The sequence below is a fragment of the Pinus tabuliformis genome, chromosome 9, assembly GCF_031772625.1.
Source record: "Pinus tabuliformis cultivar Carrire ecotype Pingquan chromosome 9, CPIR1, whole genome shotgun sequence".
NCBI classification, from domain to species: domain Eukaryota; kingdom Viridiplantae; phylum Streptophyta; class Pinopsida; order Pinales; family Pinaceae; genus Pinus; species Pinus tabuliformis.
In genome coordinates, this window is record NC_142307.1 from 1,973,651,115 (window position 1) to 1,973,674,157 (window position 23,043).

At 39.7% G+C, this 23,043-nt stretch overlaps 1 protein-coding gene across 2 annotated transcripts in view; it reads left to right on the top strand.

Moving 5' to 3' along the window:
• The first annotated feature begins 11,564 nt into the window (after window positions 1-11,564).
• LOC149156915 (eukaryotic translation initiation factor NCBP-like) overlaps window positions 11,565-23,043 on the top strand; it is a 112,950-nt gene continuing 101,471 nt past the window's right edge. For both annotated transcript variants that reach the window (XM_089438795.1, XM_089438794.1), the window contains exon 1: window positions 11,565-11,963. In XM_089438795.1, the coding sequence (XP_089294921.1) occupies window positions 11,757-11,963 (207 nt within the window). In that variant the 5' untranslated portion in view covers window positions 11,565-11,756. The remainder of the gene's footprint in view (window positions 11,964-23,043) is intronic.

The following is a 23,043-nucleotide window of genomic DNA, read 5'->3' on the forward strand; positions in this document are numbered from 1 at the left end:
CGATCCTTTTCGTATGCACACTAGATCAGTTTCCACAATTGACAAACACCCAATGCCTTCTCTTCAACCACGTACACATACACAATTATACCACACACGACATACAACACCATACAATACATGCACCTACACCTAATATACAATACATACACCTACAACCGGTGTACAACACAACACAATACATAGACATACATATAGTACAACACAATGAATACACTCATCATTAACAACATGATTATATTCGAAATGAACATTCGAATATCGAAACTGGTTATACCTTTTCTTTCCGTCTCTGGTGTCAGTATGGCGATGAGAGCTTGCCTCAGCTTTTTCCTTGCAATGGACATTGCCATGGGATGATGGGGATGTGTTCCCATCATTCTCTTTCCTCGACGATTTTGACGATGTCTCGGAAGAATCTGACACCTTCGAGCATTCTCCTTCGGTGTATCTCAAGCCTGCAAATTGAGGTCTCTGCACAACCTCAAATGGTTGATTTATGCCTTGGTTATCAACACCAAGTTCCTTTTCCTCCTTGTACCTCATCCTGGTAAGGAGCCTCATGTTTGTCCCTGTAATTGGGATCCCCAAATCTCCAACAGAAATCATAGTATGTGAAGACGAAATCGAAAGGAAATCAACATCTTTTACCTCCTCTGTCGATTTGGAAAGAACTGATGAGGGCTTCTCATCATCTATTGTTGGTGGTTCACTAGTTGTCTTGGCGCATTCCCCAACTTCCTTTCTGACATACCCAAGTCCTGCCTAGGAGGGTAATTCTTCTACTTTGATGGGGTTGATAATGCCTTGGCCATTAACGCCAAGCCTTTTCATTCATACCCCATTCTCTTCAACAGTTTGGAGCCAATTCATGTGGTATGATTTTCAAAAACAACGAAATCATCATCAGGACACATACATGAATTTAGAGAACTAATTTTTACCTCACATGGGTCACGTTGTAGCTTTTCCAAGGCCTTGTCCTTAGCTTGCAACTGTCGTAGCAAACTTTGTTTTTCCTCTTTCTCTTCATGTTGAAGCATCTTCAATTCAACGTTCTCTGTTTGAAGGTTCTGTTTATTGTGCTTCAGTTCTTCCAGGGCCTGTTCCGTGGCTTGCAACTGAAGCTGCAATCGCTCCTTTTCCTCTGTCTCTTTCTGTAGAGTTTCATACATTATTTCCACCCTTTTGGAAATTTTGAGCATGGTCTCGTACATCGTTTTTTCATCCTTTGTCGCTGCATGTTCCATTGTTCACGCTTGCAATTCACATCCATGCAAAGACCGCTCTGATACCAAACTTGATCCAAGTTTACTCACCTCCCGGATTTAACCAAGATCTTTTACTTTCGTGATGCGATTAAAATTGCATTTAAAATAGCATAATTGAACATTTATGCATGTTGTAAAGAAGAAGGAACATGAAAATCATCAACAACATAAAATACAAGACGTTGATAACGGAGTTCGTCAAGGAGGGACTACGACTTCGGGCCCCGGTGTCAAGATGGTGTAGGCCGCTGCATTAAGTGTTTTCAATAGTGATGATGTACATAAGTGGTGAGGTCACTATCATACAAGGAAAATGTCCTCACGCAGGAGTGGTTCTAAGATATGTTTCGTTACAGGAACTCTCATTCGAAAAGGACTCCTATCAATATGACCTAAACTCATGCATGATGATAATGAGCATCCCGCCAACATGGCATAAGAGAGATCTCAATGCAAACATACATGGAGACACATGAGTATCCCATCAACATACAACAAAGGGATCTCAAACAAAACATGACGAATCATGACAACAAGTACATCCCACAGATGATTCCACGTCACATCAAGCAGGAATCATGAAACAAGTAAGAAAACAAGATCCCACATTAGACATCAAACAGGGATTTGTGCAGCTCAATGCATCTCACAGCAAAAATAAGTACATGAACATACTGCATATACCTCACATCCTGGGGCCATTTGAAGAAAAAGATGTCAAACTTCTGAAGCTCGCTGTACCATCAGTCTCACGGCGTCGAATCTCATGGAAGTGACTGCTCGCATGTTGAATGCTGACACCTGCACTACACTTTGAAAAGTGGCCGAAAAATGAAAAGATCAAATGGAAAATTTGAATGCACCATCAGATTTGTGGTGTCGAATAGTGTAAAATCGGCTATCAAATTTATGAATTCTAAGAAAGTGGAAGTCTGGGGCTTAAGGAATCTTCTAGATTCCCCCTAGATTCCTCAAAGATTCCCTCCTTCGGGTCATCTGAGGATCTGCTGCTCATATCAAAATTATGACTGTGCCATCAGGTTCATGTCGTTGAGAGGTGTAATATTGACATAAAGTTTGTCCAATTTGGACATTGCAAAAATTTCACCCTCCTAAGAATTTCGCCCAATCATGGTTCCGCCTGCCTCTTCTCTGGGCTCATGGTTCCACTTGCAATAAATTGACTAAAAATTGTCTCGATTCCCATGCGCACTCTTGGCTCCTCTCTCCCCTGGGTGCACTGACAAATGAGTTTATATAAAAAAAATTGGGCAGATATTACAATGAATTGACCGTTGGCCCAATGGTAAAAATCTTGAATTATGAGGAGGAGGTTGGGTGGTCAAACCCCGATCCCTCCATATCAACACACCATTCGTTTTTTAAAAACTGCATTAATTTGTTTTAGGGGGTCGGGTCCGCATTGGGCGGCTCGCCCCGTAACCTCTGCAACACATTTGGATTGCACCGTTGGCACTATTTAAGAGGGGCGTATTGTTTTAATGATGGTTCGTTATGTTGTTTTACATGGCGGAGGTTGGGCCGCCCGTGGAGCGGGCCAGCCACGTGGCCGTGCGGGTTCGATTCCCGTCGGCGCAAATACATACATACGATATATTAAGTGGTGTTGGGTTTGGTGGGGGGTGTGGGCCGGGTCCACCTTTGGTGGGGGGTGTGGGCCGGGTCCACCTCTGGTGGACCCCCCACCCCGTATTTAATATGGGAATTCGTTGGAGGGCTTGGCGGGGTAATGGCCGCCGAGCCATATTTAAAATTTATATTTTGTTTATGAGGTTGAGGGAGGGCCGGCGGGGGTCATGGCCCGTCGGCCTGTAATTAAAATTTGTTTGTTTTATTGTAATATAGTTTGGGGGTGGTGGCCCACCACCTTATATATCTATATATATATATATATATATATATATATATATATATATATATATATATATATATATATATATATACGATTAAATGGGGCATTTTTTTATTTTGTCTAAGATAGGGGATATTAGACAAATTAACGATCCAACAAATTCACCTACTTTCGGGAGCTAGGTTTCATGCCCCATCCTCATACGAACTCGGATTGACGAATCGTTCACACCACTGCGATCAGGACGACAAGATCTACGCTCTGGGCCTATATCAAAAGAATTCTGATCACCTTGATTTTTGAGCTTCCATAAGCCCTCTTTGTCCTATGTGTGTCTCTAGAGCCACCTGGATCAAGAACAATTCCTGACAACCGTGTTAGACAGTGACATAGATACATACATATATATAAACATTAGCATAAAACAATCATGATCCTGTCAGATAACGAGATACATATAAACATTAGCATTAAACAATTATGATTTCTAACGAACCTATTAGACAATGACATACATATATATACATCAACATAATCACGATCACAACATAATTACCAGATACCATAAGGTCAAGGTTAAGAGAACTCCCTTTATCTGTTGACAACATGCACAACATTGAGAATACTGATTCCCAACATAGCCAAGGCATTTGACACCTCAAATCCATTTACTTTACCTTTCCTGATTACTTTTCTCATGTTTGTTCTACCATCGTCCATTTATCCCAATGGACCCAACCAACTCAATCGGATGTCATACTCTTGCCTTTAGTTGCCCTTATCCATGCACCGAGCTTCATCCAACCTTACATCATTTGTTGGGTTTCATTCAACTCTTCCCGAGCTCCATTAACTTTCCTCTTTCCCAACCAATTCCCAAGACTCTCAAAACATAAAAGGCAAGACCAAGAAGCAAACAAGAGAAAACCATGAAAACCAATAACAATACGAAACCACAAACCAAGTGGCATGGCCATGCACCAAACATAAACAAAATTACAAATCAAGCACAAACAAGTCACAAAATATACCAAAGGCACAAAACTCACGACAAACACCATGACTCAACCCCATGGGTTCCTAATGCCTCCAAGGGAAATTCAACCTGATCCTTCTTCAATATTTCATGGTAGTCTCTTTTGCCATGCAATCCCCTGCATCATACTACCATAAACACACAACTGTCAGTGCATAAGTAAACATAACAATATACTAGTTATCTTACCTTGTTGTGCCAAGCACGTTGCCACATTGTACACCTGCACATATCATTCCTCAAGGGATTCCAATTCTCTTGACGAACCCAACTATAACTAGAAACTAGCTAATATATCTGTCAAATACATGTTTAGGAATATAACATATATCCACATAATGTCAAACAAAATCTAGGTTAAGAAGACTTCTTGTATTCAAAGCATTCATTCATTTGGAATTGCAGTTTCCAAACATAGCCAAAGGAATCCTCACCCAATTCCCTTCTTTTACCTTTTTACCTTGTTGCAATCAAGTCTTATTATGTACTGTCACATCACCCCGCTGTTAGTTATATAAACAATTCAACTATTACCTTGTCACGCTAATACCAAGCATGTTTCCCTGCAACTGCTCACACATGTCGATCACATGTTCCAAAGATCAAGACAACATATCTATTAATTTGAAATCAACCTTTACCAAGTCTAACAACCATGTCATAATCAACAATCAACTCACATTCATCAGTCATAATACATAATGCTACAACTATCACCTACTTACACTCAAGTACATATCATCTGTCTCAACACATATGTGTTAGTACAACCATCTTAAAACAATATCATTTCTTCATGAAATCTTATAGACACATACTCATGCCATGCAATTAATCAAACATTCAAGCAACATATAGATGACACAATGGACACCAAATACTCAAACACCAAATAGACGACCTAAGCAAATTCATACCTTAATGTATCTTAGGGGAGGTTATCGTGTCTGCACAATCAATCTAGATTAGCACGATATAACTTCACAACATATCAACTCAAACATAAATAAGGTCACGATATCCATAACAATAACAAGCTAACATGTTCACATCATAAGCTCATAAACAATTGTCATTCATGCATAACAATCACATATGCACCGTCAATTTAGATTAGTATGACATGATACCACAATATATTAACTCATACGTGAATGTCATAACCATAATCATTTGCATAGGTCAATCCAAATTAACACGACACATATAACATCAAGATTTTAATGCAATAACCCTAATAATCAAGTTAACTAACATATAACAACAACAAGTTAACCAACACATAACAACAACAAATTAACATATAACATACTCATCAACAACATATAACATAATCATCAAGTTAACTAACATAAAACAACAAGAAGTTACTACCATGCATGACTATCTGACGAACGTGCATATGACCACACTGATTCACTAGCATCTATCATACATGTAACCACGACAACAATAAAATGACAAGCATATAAGTAACCCTAATGCTTATAACAACCATTAATCACATACCTGCATGCCAAATATACAAACCTATATGACGATATGCTCTTACCCCGAAGTCTAGTGTTGTAACTTCGCTTTGATGATTTGCATCTCCTGCTCTATCTCAGCTAACACATTAGCATAATAACATACCAATAATGTTACGATGGCACAAACTACATACAATGACCTCACAATGCATGTTTGACCTACTGTACATGCATAAATATAACCATGACACTGCATGCATAACAACATATAGACACAGACATGCATTCATGAAAAAACACATCCCAACAATAACATTATCAACTCCTACATGGCAACACAATTGTAACCATGACCACTACCATGCATACATAACAAGCACATATACAACCTACATGCATGCATGACAAACACATTTTGCCCATCCAGTCAAAGTGTTGAACCATGCTCCGATACCACTCTGTAACACCCTCCTCACACATTTACCCAAGTTAACTGGTCCGTTGGGGTAAAAATACAACAAGAGGCTACTATGATCTGATTCAACTCCCCATGTATAATTATGGAAGTGGAACTGACACAACACAACCAATATGACCTTCTACACATGCTGTATAACCCTCAAGAGCCAACCAACCCTTCTAGGTGATCAACCCCTGAAACAACCTAGCATTTTACTGACCTAGAGCCTCAGTCGCTCCCATGACATGGGCATGCATGCGACTGGGACCCTCCATTCGCTCTCATAGCAAGGGCATGCAAGAAACTGGGGTATTTTTCAGCTACTTTAGAGCCAACGACCCCAGATTTTGTGTCACTTTTTGAGGCCAGGTCTTAGGCCACTGCCCAAAACTTCATGGAATTTCCATGAATAAAAAGTAACATAGAAACAATGATACGAATGCAAATACTTGAACAAGGAATTGACTGGAACCCTACTAGCCATGACAAACAGTTCGTCAACACATGTCACAAATATGCATTCTACAGGTCATAAGAACATATCTAAGCATAGGGGTCTCATACTTATCTGAGAATCACTAAGAAGCATTGATGCCTTATCACATTAGTTGCATTAGCATCTATTGGGTCATATATTCATCGTCCATTCATTTACAAATCAAAACGTGATGAGAGCCATACATCATTACTACCATAAAATATACTCATAACCAGCATATAAACAACATAAATAATAAGGATACATCAACCATAAATGCCACATATGAACCAATACATTTGCTCATAAAATACTAAGGAAATGAACTCTTATTAATGAATGCGAAAGCCAAATGGGTATGGAACTTCCATGAACCACCCAACCATAGATTGGTTGAACCAAATCTTTCTTTCAACCAATCACCCTCGTGCCATATTCGAAGCATGAATGTGGGACTCATAACCAAACCTCAACCAAGGCTTCCCAAGGCTACACCACCTCACCGTCATCAATATAACTAGGTTTTACTGCAATCCTCACCGGATCACTACGCCAAAACAAGCAAGGCTTTACCGTAATCCTCACTGGATCACTAGGCCATAAATAAGCATGGATGCCACTAGATTTCTCCACCTACACCTTGAGGAATTTTCTTGTCTCCTAGTCTCTATGATTTACCGCAATCCACAGTCCAATTCATGGATCACTAGGCCATAATCGAGACACCAGTATCTGGGCTTTACCGCAATCCATACCCTATCACTAGGCCCTAATCGAGACTCCACTCTCCAGGCTTTACTATATATCCCATCTCGAGATTCCTGGGCCTTATGGAGAGCACCCACCTCTAGGCTTTACCATATATTCCGCTATTCACCGGTCGAGGATTCCTAGTCCCACCGAGGCACAAAATACCTAGCTTTACCACAACCCACAATCCTGTTCAAGGGTTACTAGGCCAATGACTTTACCGCAATCCACAGCCCAATTTGGGGAGCACTAGGCCATGTGTTCTTTTCTCTCGGAGATCCACCTCACTCAGCTTCGAATCCATCCAACAATATAGCTCAACCAAAACATAAGAAATCCATCACACCATGGCTATCCGAAAATGGCAAGGCTAGGATGAAAAACACCTTCACACCTGGAAAAACCCATGCCAATGACAAAAAGAGAACCAAGAATACACATGCATAACCATGCATGCTATATCTAGCAAGGAAATCACACATGCAAATCGATACCTGCAAATAATCCCGTTGCAGATGCTTGATCATGCTCTTCCTTGCTTGATCTTTCCTTCCTCTTGCCTTCTGTACTTTTCTTGATCCAATGCTAAAGTGCTCCGAGAAAACTCTAAGTGTCCAAGGGTGTGAGAAAGAGAGAATAAAAGGAGAGCTCCAAAATTGAACTGACAAAGGGTCTAAACCAACAAAAGCTTGCCAACTAATCCTTATAAGCCTTTTTATCAATGAGGCCTCTATTTTCTTCATTTTCCTCCTCACATGCATCATGTGACCTTTCACCTTCCTTTTCTCCTAATTTCCTTTATTTTCATAAATAAATTGCCCAAATGCCATTTTGCCTTTTCAAAGCCTTTGTCATTGCCTTTTCCCATGTCCTTTAGCCATAATAATCAAAATGAACACTCGCTAGGATGTTTTTCCCACCATTCAACTTGGAATACATGTCCCATGACCCTTGTCTTATATCTTTTTACATGATTTTTTTTAACCAGGGTTGTTACAACAACATTAATTGTAGAAATGAGTATAAAACCCATCAGGTCTTGGGGGTTTTTTCAAAATCAAAGGCCCATATTGCTTCCTGGATTTTCTCCTTCGAAACGAGTTTAATAAGGTCCAAATTTTCCTCCTTTGACACCAACATGGGGACATTCTCCAACATTATTTGTTCTAGCTCTAGGTCACCCAGGCCCATATCATAGTAAAGGGCTTGAAAATGAGCACTGCTTTGTCTTTGATTTGTTGATGAGTAATTAATTTGATCCACTGCAAGTCTATTATATCTCTCACATTGTTTTTGAACTCTCTTGTCTTTGCTTGCTTGTGAAAGAAAGCCATATTCTAGTCCCCTTCCTTTAGCTGCATACTTCAGGACTTTAGTCTCCAATGTCGGTCCTCAACAATTAAGGCCTTTTGATAAGCATAAAAAGTCTCTTTTTCTCTCATCAACGCACTAAGGGAAACCAACTCATTGTTCAATTGCGCTTAGGCTAATTCAAACTTAGATTGAGCTTTGCTCACTTGTTCCTTAATTACATTATACCCTACTTTTGCCTAAGCTTTTAGATCCCCCTTTAACATTTTAATTTTCCTTTCCCAAATTTGCATGGGAGATCCTTCAATCCGATGACTCCATGTGCTCTTGATGAATGCGACACACTCTTCATTTTGAAGCCAAAGAGGATAAAATAAAAAAGGGATAGGACCATACCTTTGTACATCAGACCGAGTGAGCGTAATTGGTTGATGATTAGAGTCGCCCCACGAGGTGTTTTCTAAAGACCACACAGAGGGACCCTCCAAAAAGGAACTGTGAAGCAAAAACCTATCCACCCTGGCAGCGATATGCCCCTGGCCTGTCCATCTATAGTTCCATGTAAACTTACCTCTTGTGGGCTTGACATCCCATAAATTGCCAATAGACATAAAATCTTCCTTTTTTTTTTTCTCTAAAAAGATCTCTAACCAATGACTCCCCTTTCTTTTCAACTTTTGTAATGGTGGCATTAAAGTTTGTGACAAATAACAAATTGTCACTACCCTTCGCATCTAGCAAGGCCAACAAAGAGTTCCAACACTCTTGTTTTTCGCCATACAAGGTTGGCATATAGACATTTACCACTTTAAGTCAATCCCAAGAGGCTTTATGAAACGAATCTGTCATGATCCAATGTTGTGACTGTTGAGAGGACATATATGTCCACATCGATTCATCCCAACAAGTGCACAATCCCCCAAATGCACCCCGAGCACTTTGGGCAATGGTTCTAGTAGCCTTAAACACCTTACTACACTTATGGATAACCAAAGTTTCCTCCATCTTAGTTTCCTGAAAAAGGACAATGGATGACCTTTCTCTTTTGATCAATCTTCTCACATAATCTTCCTTATTACCCAATCCTTGATAATTCCATGAGAGGAATTTCATCATTTTAGAGATTTTTAATTTTGGATCCACTTAAGGGTGGAGCTGCCCCAAAGGCAACACATCTGCTTTCCTATTATTCCTAGGATTGTTCTTTGTTGTCCAAGCTCTTTGTCCTTTTCAACACGTTCCTCTCTATTCTCCTTTGCAACCTTTTTGCCCTATGTCTTCCCATATCAGACTTCCTGAACCACATTCGATTGCTCATCATCTCTTTTGTCTTCCGTGTCCGTGGATCCTTTCCCTCCCAATGAGAGGAGCTAGGTGGGATCCGATCCCTTAGGCGATCTGGGAATTTCCCCAATTTCTATATTGTTGGCCACTTTTGGGGGGAGGGGGAATTCTTGAGATTGAACTAACTCTGTATCAATTAGGATTTTGCTGATCTCTAAAGTTGTGTCCAGAATGTTAGTTAGAATATTGAAAGGATCAAGAGCTAGACTGTCATACATATTTGTATGAGCACAATTTGAGGGGGCTTCCTTGACAAACCCAATGGTAACTCTGTCTTTGTTCTTCAGTTTTAGAGACAAGAAAGATCTTGGAGTAGCTTCTTGTGGTTTCTTCTGTGGAGTCTTAGGGTTCCTAGATTGAGCAGTCTCGTTCTGCGTTTTTTGCTGACCAGGTCCTTGCTTACTTGGCTTCTTTTTTCCTTAAATCCACTGCCACTAATCATTATTGACTTGGATAGATGGCACCACTCTTTCCTTCTTGGGGCATTTTTTTTGCAAAGTGCCCATACTCATGGCACTATTACACTTGAATGACAATTGCTTGTAATCCACTTGCTGGATGAATTTCTAGTTGTCAATTACCAGTTCCACAACCTCTGGTAAACATTTTTCCTGATCTACCTCCACATAGATCTAGACACAAGATAACATTTTGGCCTTTGGTTTTGCTTTATCAATGTAATTGCCAAAGAATTCCCAATGGCCCTTAGGATGTCTCCCTACCAGCAGTGAAGCAACAAATGGGGAAGGCGAGCCCACATTGGAATCACCGAAGGGATGTCATTGTCTAGACTGAAATTTAGAGTCCATCAATTTGAATACAATCTCTTTGTTCCCAAAAAATACGACCCACTTCTAAAGATTAGACCCTCATCTTCCTTTCCCATAAAAAAAATGTGAGACCTGGGTTCCCTTAATCATTCCAAACCAAGTGTTGAAATCATTCTTACATTACTTTCAGGGAAGGCCATAACCCCATAGAATGACCAACCAAGTCTTGATTTGCTAGATCCAAAGCCTGTTGTCGATTCGAGGATGCTGAGAGATTTACTTAAGGGATTTCCTCTCTTATGCGTACAATCTTCAAAAGGGCTTTCTGGGTCACCTTATTGATCAATGAGATAAAAAGTTGGAAAGCAACAGATTTAGCCTAAAAGCGATACACTGAGAAAAGAGAGGGAAATAAAGGTGGATGAAGAAATATGTGACAGAAGAAGAAAGAAAAGAGACGTAAAGCCTCCTATGATAGAACACAAACAAAAATAAATATCACAATATTATTTACACTTAACTTGTTATCAAATGCAATAACCCAATAAACCCTACAAACAAAGATTTCCTTTCAGCAATACAAGCTACCAAATGCTCCTCCTCAAACTTCATCCTCATATTCCCATCTCTTTTCCCTTAGTCTTTAGTATATAGTATATTTAATTATTTTTAATAATTAATTAAAACAACATTGTGAAAAATAAATGAATTGAACTATGGCTATTCCTTGTATTAATAAAAAATACAACTCATCACCAAAATAACAAAATGGTTTTAAATGGATCTCAACCATACACACTCAAGTATTGGCAAAGTATGTGACAGTATTTTATCAGAGCAATGTTTAAATATATTCCATCTTTCTGCGTCTATATTTATGTGCATTTGAGATATTTTCTTCTATTGCAAAGCGGACAGCTGGAGCGAAACACCGAAGTCGATCGCTAGAACAAACCCCAATTCGGCAGAGAAATCTGAAACCATACCATCAATGGAGCTTTCAGAAAAATCCGATGGCAGAGGACTTGTAAGGACTCCATCTCGTCCTGAATTGATACCGAACGACCGCCCGCCGTTGTTGCCCCTCACTGCAGAAATGATCAACAAGGAAAAAGAAGACAGAGCACGACGCGAGAGAGAAGCAGAAGAAAGGGAACGCCTTAACAGAGAGCTCAAAGCCGGACTCCATCCTTTACAGGTAGGTTCTTCTCGTTCTCATCATAAACGACTTCCGTGAAAAAAATAATGCCAAATGGCAACCAAAACCCTAATTCAATCTACACCATTTTCTGAACTTTTCTGTGTTTTATTATATCTATGGATTAAGCAAAGGCAACTTGCGTGCTCATATGTTCGTGATGTTTCTTAACGAAGTATTGTCCCGGGTCAGGCTTTATAATTATCAAGTTTTGCCCCTAATCATGGTTTGTAAGCCCCAGGTTTTGTCTCTAATCAGGGTTTTAAACCCATATTCTTTTGGTGTCTGTTTTATTTTCGATTCAAAGAGAAACAATACAACTGGGCCGGACCATTGAACACGAGCAGTTTTATCTAGTTGAGTTGCCTAAACAATGTGTGACCTTACTCCAAAAGTCACGTATGATTTGCACCTGGCCCCACTGTATTTTCATGCCCCTGGGGTTTTGAATCTCGGTGGTTGCTCTGACATGTTGCTTTCTTCGCCTCTCAACTTTATAACCCCATTGTCAGTTTTCTTTGTTGTTGTTGTTGTTATATTAATTGTTTTCAGTCTTTCCTATTAATTTGAAACAGGTCCTAATATGTACGATCGTTTAATTACAAAAAAATTGGGCTGATAAAGCAGGCAACCACCAGCGCAAGCATGGAAAATAAGATAAGCGAGAAGAACTAACAGGTGGCACGAATGTCCAAAATACAGAGTAAGACATGGTGCAAAAATCGAAAATTTATATGTCCAGGTAACATAGATCATAATCAAAATCATAAACATACTGGATTACACAACTATGGGGACATTAGTCCAGAACCAGGAGGATTATCCTTGTCATTAGTTGGTGTTCCTCCCCAGCCTCGGGTCGGCAGCTTGGGCTTGGGAACAGTGCTTTCCCATCAATCTTTGTCTTTCTGCAGCTCCTTTAGAGGCTTCTCAGCTTCGGAGACTCTAAGTGCTAGTGTGGGATGCATGTTTATTAACGAGAAATTGGCCCTAATTAGGGTTTTCTCACTTCCAGCCAATGTTTTAAAACTACGACTCGGGTTCGGAACCGGCCGAGGGTCAACCTGACTCGGTATCGACTCGGCTGGTTTGATTTCAATGACTCTGTCGTTGTAAAAAATACATTAAATATTTTATTTATTAATGAAAAACCATAATTTTAACGATTTTTCATTCATGTTTCCAAACACAATGCATTAGAATATAGAGAGAAGACAACATATGATCAAAGTAGGCTCATGAATATATCCATTATATCAAAATGGCACCCAGTGCACTGCCCGATACATACATGATATAGAGATCAAAATAAAAACAACAACAAAAGTAAACTATAAAACATCACTAGGCACCAGTACTACTGGCTGCTGCTAACCTCCCCAGTGAAGCTTCTGCCTCCAGAGCTTTATAATGATACCTTGGGTTCAGAAAAAACCCAATTGCATGTGCCATGTATAGGGCGATGGAGTTGATTGTTCCATCTTTGACCAATGATTTCCCAAATGGGCCTATACTTAGCCTCTCTATCCTTGTATGCTGCCCTTATTTGTTCCTTTGCTTGATCCACAACCTCATAAATGAAGCCCATAGCCAATCTTTCCTCATCCACCAACCGGAACACTTTAACAAACCGACTAGGGGTCTGACTCGGTCGGCTATTTCCGGTCAGCTCAGTTGGCTCGGCCGGTTTGGTAAAAAATCGGCCACTGGGCTGTTTTTTTCTCCCAAGTTGGACAGGTCAGGGGTCTAGCTCGGTCGATTCGGAGCCGGCACGGCCGTTTTTTAAAGCACTGCTTCCAGCTACCTTTAACAGACACCTGAAACAGTATCCATAGAGGAAGTTTATATTTTAACATATCAGCTGTCACCACCTGAGTTCAGCCTTCCTTTCTATTAATTGTAAAATTTGCCTCCTAAAGGAATTGAATGGCATTTTTATCTGTGCTTTCTATTGGACGGGTTCATTCCTGTATCTTATGTAAGATAAGTGATCCATTGAGTGAATGAGTTGGTACTGCACTGAGAAAACGTCAACTCCCGGTTTAGTTACAAATTACTTCTGAATTATAGCAAAAGTCCTCAAATTTTATTATTATATATTTTTGGTTGGTGCTTATTCATGGTTGGACATATTTTTTTTTTCTTTAGAAAATTGCTTATACAATTTGGTCATCACCTTTTATAGTAGGGCCTATTAGTCACTATGAGAAATGCAGGTGACTGAACCTTATATAAGTAAAAGCTATAGATTGAACATCTTATATAATACTATACTCCTCGACCGTTATTCTAACTATTCTAATATTTCCGATGCTCGTTTCAACAAGATGCATGCTATTTAGTCCATTCTTGAGATGCATGCTATCGCGTTTTATCACTATTTGTTACTAACTATATGGGGGCTAGCTATCTAGTGATTCTATGCAGGCGCACACCCTTAAATATTTGATCTCTTTGGAATGTTGTAGATAGGAAAACCCTCTGTGGATGGCCGTTGTGGAGGGTAGAAACTGGTAATCAGAAATGTTATGGATGAGCTTCTTCAAATTTTGTGGGTTCTTGAAATGTCTGTTACTTTGTTTATTTATGTACTTAACATCTATGATTTATTCATCCCCTTCTCCATATAATGGACGAGTCAAGATTTATGGGTTTTTAAATGCCTGTTACTTTGTGTGTTTATCTACTTTATATACCTTTCTTAGAATGCTGAAATTTTATCCTGAAATGAGTTATTTTTTTTACATGTAACTATTCATCCCACCCTCCTCATCATAAGCAAGAGTTAGATATTTTTGACAGTTCACAGCCTCAGTATTAATTAGCTCACAAAGAACGAAACATGTCACAAGCAGGATTTGATCCCAGTCGGGACTGATAACATTTCTCCTCCCTAATCACCTGAGCTAAACCCAATTGACAATCTCTGAACTGAGTTCTATATACATGTCTCTTTAGCTTCATTGAGAATGACTCAATGATGTCATGTATGGGGGGGTCTTTACTTCATGAACAACTGTGAGATGATTAAATTATATTTTTTGCTAATAAATAGAAATAAATTTTATACTTGTTAAATTTTCTAAGCCCAGTAAATTAGAAAATCACTTCCTAGTAATTTCCATGCTGAAAATTAATTTGAATTACAACTTACTGAAGAAAATGCAGCACTGGGATTTTTAACTGGTAAAAATAATTTTTTTAGCACAAAGCAAATAAACCAGTCTCCACACAAACACATAGAATTTTTCTGCCCTTCAAATCTGCTTCTCATCAAGTAATATCAAAGCATACAAGGACTCCCTTTCTGGGAAAACGGTCAACTGAGAAAACAATATAAGTTACAGCAAATTTCTGGAAGTTAAGTGGGTACCTGTACAGCCTGTATGGCCCTCCAAAATTTTTGACTCACCCATTGACCTGTTGCTGGCTGCTAGTGCAACCTGTATGGCTTGTACGGCCTCACTAGACTGCTGGACGGCCAAGGCTCCTAACTGATCTGCACCCTTGGCCTGCTGTACAGCCCGTTCTGTGTCCCTTTGCTGCTTGGTTTGACCTGTACTGCTGCAGCCTCCACTATTGGCTGATTGCTCTTGCTGCTAATCACTGCTCTTGTCCTCCCCAAGCTTGAGGCACTGTCCTTTGTGCTTCAATCACTCACACCGACTTCTTGTGTGTCTCTTCCTCTCCTAGCCTTGCTTTTTTAATCTTGAGATATTGACCGAATCAATTAACCATTGATGACTAATTCTCCATAAACCTAATCTCTCAGTGAAATTAACAATTGAGATTAATGGTCTAGATTCATTTATTTCACTAATATAAAAACCTTTACATTTCATTAAGGTTAAACTCACTTTTAAAAAATGCACTTCACTTCAATAATTTCTTTAATTAAGGTGAACTTGACAAGGTGAAGCCTTTGGACAACTTCCACACGTCTAGACACTTGACCTGTGCAAAAGTACCTTTCTGAGCCATAAACATCAACAATATTGACATAAAAAATATGGCTGCCCTATCTATACTTGTGATCACTTTTTGTACAAAAAGTGTAGGACATGTAAAAGAGTTCCATTCTATCACCTAATAGGAAATTGGAATACACAATGTTTGGAACTTGTCCGGATACCCTATGTTAGCCTAAAATAATATGACTCCCTTCTCCATGTCTTGCATTTGCACTTTTGATTTGGCATCTTTCTCAATGCATTTCCGCTTCCTTGTAGGCCATCCTAATGTTGAAAAGTGTAGCTTGGGAGGTACTCCCACAAGTCTAGGGTACTTGACTTGTGAGGAGAAAATCCACTTTGTGGGCTAAGTACCCAAGTCAGTGGGTTTTGTACCCAAAGTCGTGGGCTTGAGACTCAAAGATATTGACTCTTTATTCTAATTATTGTAGTGGAGACTCTTTAATGGAGTTAAGGGCTCCTAAGGAAATTAATTGGAGAGCTACAAATTAAAGACCACAATAGGTCATTACACACAAGTGCAAGATCAATTCTTATGAGAGATCAAGCCATCTAAAGTAGCCAAAGTACCTCCAAGAGAAGGGTGAGCAGATTTGTGGAGAAGGACACATTTATGAAGTCTGTTATTGTGTGATTTGATTGGTAATTTGGATCGAAAGTTCAATGTGGAGCTAGGGTTTGTTTCTAGGTAAAGGGACATAACTGTTAAAATTGGCAACTAGGGCCAAACACCATGTCGGTCTTCTTATTCATGGCAACTGATATTTTTCTTGGATTCCTCTCGTTGAGAGGTGTAGGATTGATCTAAAGATCATCCGATTCCGATATGTATTCATGGAGATATGAATTTATTTGTGTTATGTGACAATTCGTCAAGGTTGGCCAGCAACCAAATTACCCCCCTCTTGTCCTCCACGTTTTAGTATAAATAGAAGAGGTCTTCAAGTCATTTGGACACACTCACATTCTTGTGATCTCTCTCTTCATTCTGTTTTGGGTTTGATGAAGGAGAGATCTAGAGGGAGTGCTCTAGGCTCTATGCTGCCCTAAATCTAATACGCAGTCATAAAGGCTAACGCTGTCATGGAAGGATGCCCTAGACTCTAACGCAGTCATGGAAGAAGCCCAAACGCAGTCATGGAAGAAGGCTTCCATAACACAACAAGGAAGTGACCTAAACACAGGTCTAATACCGCTGTTCTTAAGTGACCTAAACGCTGTCCTGAAGGAGTCATAATCACAGAGAAAGAAGTCACCTAGAACGCAGTCAATGAGGGTTTCATAAGCAGCAAAAGGAGGCATGTATTCGCTGTAAAGAGGGGGCCTTGACAAGCCCTAACCGCAGTCTAATCAAGTGTCACAAGCTGGTGCCCTAGATGCAGTCAAGGAAGAGATGTATACGCAGTCCATGGAGGGATCTAAGCCGCAGTCCTCAAGGGCTATCAAGGAGCCCTAACACAGCCTTCTAATGTGCTGTTCGATGATGCCCTAATCCGCATTTAGTAAAGATCCTAATCTGCTGTTATACATGGTTCAGACGAAGCCCTAAATACTGTTGATGAAGATCCTTATACTCAGCCTGAAGCAACCATTATCCGCAGTCCTAAAGAAGCACTCATTGACAACTACTTTCATAGCAAAGGTGGCTGTAAGGAAATATCTTATCATAGCATTAAGATACATGCTTGCTGTAGGTAACTATGTGATGAAGGGAGCTGGTATAATCATGCCCTAAGGACTGTTTGATAAGCCACAACTTTACTGTAAAGGAAAGGGTTGAAGTCTGCTCCTTGGTGTTGATGATTTTACTTCAGAATTTCTATGTGCTAGGCCATAGGCCATAACATCATAGCAAGGGTTTATGAAGAGCTGATCCATTGAGATTAGTGCCCTCATCAGATCAGCTTCATAGCACAGTGAAGAGCAGCATAGTGATGATGAGTGCAACACAATGATGAGTGCAACATAGTGATGATGAGTGCAACACAGTGAAGTGCAGCATAGTGATGATGAGTGCAACACAGTGATGAGTGTAGCATAGTGATGATGAGTGCAGCATAGTGAAGTGCAACATAGTGAGGATGAGTGCAGCACAGTGATGAGTGCAGCATAGTGGTCATCGGTGCAGCACAGTGATGATGGGTGCAGTATGATGAGTGCAACATAGTGTAATGAAGTGCAGCACAATAATGGGTACAACATGGTGATGGAATCACTTGTGTTCATATCTGCTACCTCATGTGTCATCTTCCTAGAGAAGATCTCTGCTCTTATTTTGACAAGTCAAAATGTTGACTTCTGATGTATATGTACTATCTCTCTCTCTGCTGAACTATTGAAGAACATAAGAAGAATTGATCAAGGGTTTCCCCACATTGGGGTTTGTCACTGGCTGGCGCCACATCTTGTGTCCTCTTGTCTTCTGCGATTTATGTTTATGTTCTATCTGCACTTTACTATCATGCTGATGTGATTGCTAATTTGAATGTTGGCATTGGGCTAATATGGAAAACTTGAAGTAAATTGCGCTAAGCATAGAACATACCTAAAATTAACAATAACACCTCAGAATTCTGCCTAGAACAGGCTTGAGGTCCAACACAGGACGTCCGAGGGTGTTTTGATCAACCACAGGGTGGTTTAGACTAGGCCGAGAGGGTTTTGTCTAGCTGTAGGAAGGTTTAGACCAAGCCGAGAGACCTCAGGGTTTAGGACAAGAGGTCCAAACTTTGTTTTGATGCACGCTGAGGACTCCTATAACTAGATGAGGATTGTTTGACCACGTCATGTGGAAGGCTGGTTCAAGGGGGTTTTTTTCATGACCTTGTGGATAGTGGCAAAGGTTGAGTGCAAAGAACTAATGAAGGAAGTCTTTTAGGTCAAGGGAGAGTCCTAACAACGAGGTTGACGTTGATATATGCAAGAGGTTTGAAGGATTAGACCATTGTGAGCAACTGCTTGGATAGAGATTTGAAAGGAGCCATATCCTTGTGTGAAGGAGGCAAATGACAACTAGGCAACAAGTGACAAAGGAGGATTGAAAGGATTGATCGTGAAGGGCTACATCAACAAGTAAGTAAGATTGTCTTTGTCATTGTTTTGGGTAGATTGAAGGTCAAAGGGAGCTAACGTCAAGCCCTAAGTGTATACTATTGTATACTAGTTTTGTATCAAGTTGTAAAAGGGCCATGGTCCTTGGTACGAGATCCCTATGAATTTCTTGTTGATGGACTATTAAGAAGTGTTTTGGGCCATACATTTATCTGTGTATTTTATTGATTCACTATTGTTACATTTCTGCTGTGCAAAGTTGTTCATGGTTGAGCACTGCTAATGTGTTTGTGTGCATGGTTAGCCATCGACCAAACCTAGGGTGTAAGGAAAATTCAACATGGTATCAGAGGTACTTTGAAGGGTCAGCTGAATCAGAGTGCGCACAACAAGAAGCCTAAGGGGGAGCTAGTTGAATTGTTGTTGAAGGATTAACAACATGGCAAAGTTGATTGCGAATCTGAGGTATGAGGATAAGTTGGATGTGTTGTCCAACTAAAGTCCTTGGAAAGAAAGGATTAGGTTGGTCTTGTTGGTGAACAAGATATGGGAGTTTGCTGACAAGGAGATTGCTAAGCCAACAACTCCTAAAAAGTTGGCTAAGAACATCTGGTGTTTTAGCATGGATATTTCCACAGTTAATAAATTGTTGACGTTGAGGACTTTTGGAGAATTGTGTCGTAATTGTACAATTGTTGAATGAAGTAATTGAATAAAGAAGTTTGGAATTCGAAAATTGACTAAGTTTTGAAGTAGGCATAGTTCTGGTTAGAGTAGTTGTATAACTGCAACGAAATATCGCCGGTGCCACATGCCACCCACGGTGATCTTAAGGCATCACAACGTGGGGCTGTGACAGAACACACAGTTCTCTAGAAGTCCTCAACAACAACATCTGGTATTATTACAATGTGAGAGTGCGAAAGTGGCGACAATACTGATATTCAAATCAAGAAGTAGGAAGGCATGAACAAAAAACTAAGCATGTAGCTAAAAACTATAATTTCACAATGTAGTCATAGTTTGTATGTAATACCGATATTGAAATCGAGTAGGAAGACATGAACAATACTAAGTATCTAGCTAAAAACTATAATGTCATAGTTTGGTCATAATGTGTATGTAATGATACAAAAAGAGGACCAAAAGCTAGAAATATTGGAACCATATGAGAGCGAGAGAGGATGTCAAAGCTTGTTGGTATTTATGGTCTAGGGTGATGGGGAGAATTGAGATAATGGCTTGCTATTGGAATTATCCATTTTGAAATGGTTGATGTAAAGTTGGATAATATTCTTTAGCGATTGCCTAGGGTTGAGGGGACTTCACTATATGACCCTAGAGGGAATGCAAGATTGAGGGACCCTCGCTCTTGTTGAAGGAAATGTAACTAGGTTCGGTCTTCATAAATGTAATTTTGATATTTGTACTTATTCAAGAAAAATAAATATTATTTTTATAATATTTGTCAATGAGTTTCTTGCTCATTGAAATAGGTCTAGCACATGTTAAGTGCTATAGGTGAGTCAAGGATTCAAAAGAAAATGTTGAAGTGAGTCAAGGAGTCAAAAGAAAATGTTGAAGACCCTTAGAGGGCATATTACACTGTATAATATTGTATAAGGTCAAAGGAATACCTCCAAGACAAGTGCAAGTCCTCTCCATGCAGCAACGTCCTCCAAAAGGAAGCTAAACGATGAAAATGATGAAGAAATAGACAAGTCGGCCTACAATCATGATGTCGGCCTCAAGTCGGCCTAAAGGAGGGACAATCCTCTATATATAGAGGTTGTCCACTCCCTCACAACATCAACCAAGCAACTCTGAAATCAACGAAGTATATAAGCCGAGAAGAAGTGACAAAAGGACAAGTTTAAGGGTCTCCTAGTGCAGCGAAGGAAGGAGGAGGAAAACCGAAGTGAAGAGGATTGTTTCTAGGGCTAGAAACAATCACACGTGCAAAGAAAAGGAGGTCAAATTTGTGGGTATGACAGTAGGGACAAACAATCCATGAACTAGTGTTTTTTGGGCTTGAAACTAGGCCTACAAGGCCTCCCAAGTCAAGCGAAGAAGCCTATCTCTCTAGCGAAGGAAAATGACCCTAATTCTCTAGGGTACGTACCACACGTGAGAAAACTAGGGCAACCGTACAATCATACACTTATACTTGAAGAACATCTTGAAGAGAATCTCATCAAGAAGCTAACATAGCCGAGGTCTATCCCTAGACAAAGCAGTGAAGAAAAGGACAAAGTGTTGGGGAGCAAAGTGCCAGAAGGAGGAAGTCCATGTGCTGGGGAACATAGTGTAGAAAAGAGGGAGGACTTGACTTGTGCTTGGAGGACATCCTAGTCAAGGGTCTAGGGTTTGGCAGTGATCAATAAGAAGCTTCAAAAGAGAAACTTACCGAAGGGTTTTCCTCTCTAAGAGAGAGATGTTTTGGCCCTGGCAGAGAGCCAACATTTGTGTTCTTGTCTTTATGTTTTTGGTCGCAGTTTGATGAAACACACACACTAATAATAAGAAGAAGATCAAGCTTAAGATAATTGTAAAATTGCTTCACAAATTGTTATCAAGAAAAGAAGAATCACACTACACCTAATAGCCCTAGATTCTTCAACATCGTATCAGATCTTAGGTGACACATCAAGGAAAGGGCATCCCAAGAACACTCATAAGGTGACTCATCAAGGAAGGACATCTACAAAGTTGAAGCATCAAGCAAAGAAGTCTCAATCACTTAAAGGACAAGAAAGCCTACCATTTATAATTCATCAAGACTACATAGCAAGAAGAAGAGCCTTACATAAAGGCACCTACAAAGAAAAGCAGATCAAAGAGGGATCTACATCATCTACAAGTCATCAAGCAATCCTCATCATTAAGCAAGTTCACTTGGAGAAGGCAACTTGGAGAACATCAAGATCCTAGAAAGACAAGCCATGAAGTCTTCAAGGAGAAAGCAAGTCTACTACATCTCAAAATCTATCGAGTAAGTATATGTCCCCTTCTGAATATACATCAATGTCTTTTTGCAAGGAAAGCAACAAATTGGTAGGTACCAATAACTTTCTTGCATGAAAGAAGAGGACTAATTTACTTCTCAAGGAGAATGAACTTCTAGAACATGTCAAAGGGAATATCGTCATCCCTGCTAAGGAACAAACCCAAGCCTAAGCCAAGTACAATAAGGATGAGACAAGAGCTCAAAGGATTCTAATAGAATCTATCAAGGACTTTCTCATTCCTTATGTCTCCAAATTTGAAACATCAAAAGAAATCTATGATAAACTAGTAGAGCTATTCTTAGTAACCACTGTTGGAGAAGTGATGTCTCTAAGAAATGAATTGTACAAGATGAAGATATCAAAGGAAGGAATAGCTCCCTACTTCATGAAGATCTTTGAGATGAGAGATCAACTTCAAGAGCTATAGGGGAAGTCATGTCCGACAAAGAAATGACAACTGTAGTACTCAATGCTCTACCTGAAGATTGGGGCAACTTCACATCTAGCATATATGCCAAGAAGGAAGCTACCACACTAAGTGAAATGTGGTCTCTATGCAAGACAGAGGAAACCAAACTCAAAGCCAAGGAAGATGTGGGATCAAAGGAGCAAGCATTTGCTACCATGGCCAAGAGAAAGGGAAAATTGGGGAAATTTGGTCCACGAAGAACAAACAACAAAGATATGTCCCAAGTCCAATGCTTTGGATACCAAGAATTTGGACACTACAAGAGGAATTGTCCTAAGCTAAAGAAGGACAACAACAACAAAAGAAAAAGGGAAGAAGCTCATGTGACTCAAGAAATGAAAGAAGAAGACAAGAAGGAAAAGAAGGAAGATCCTCCGGATCTCTACTATGACTAAGTCAAACTCTTTACTTAAAGTCTTCTTTCAAAGTTTTGAGTAGTATAGGAGCTTGTAGGAATAGAATAAAATTGCATGGCTAGAAACATCTTCTAGAATCTAAAAGCATGAAGTACATAGAGTTCAAAATACTCATGTAGAAGAAGCATTTATAAATAGAACAAAATGCATGGTTGGAAATATCTT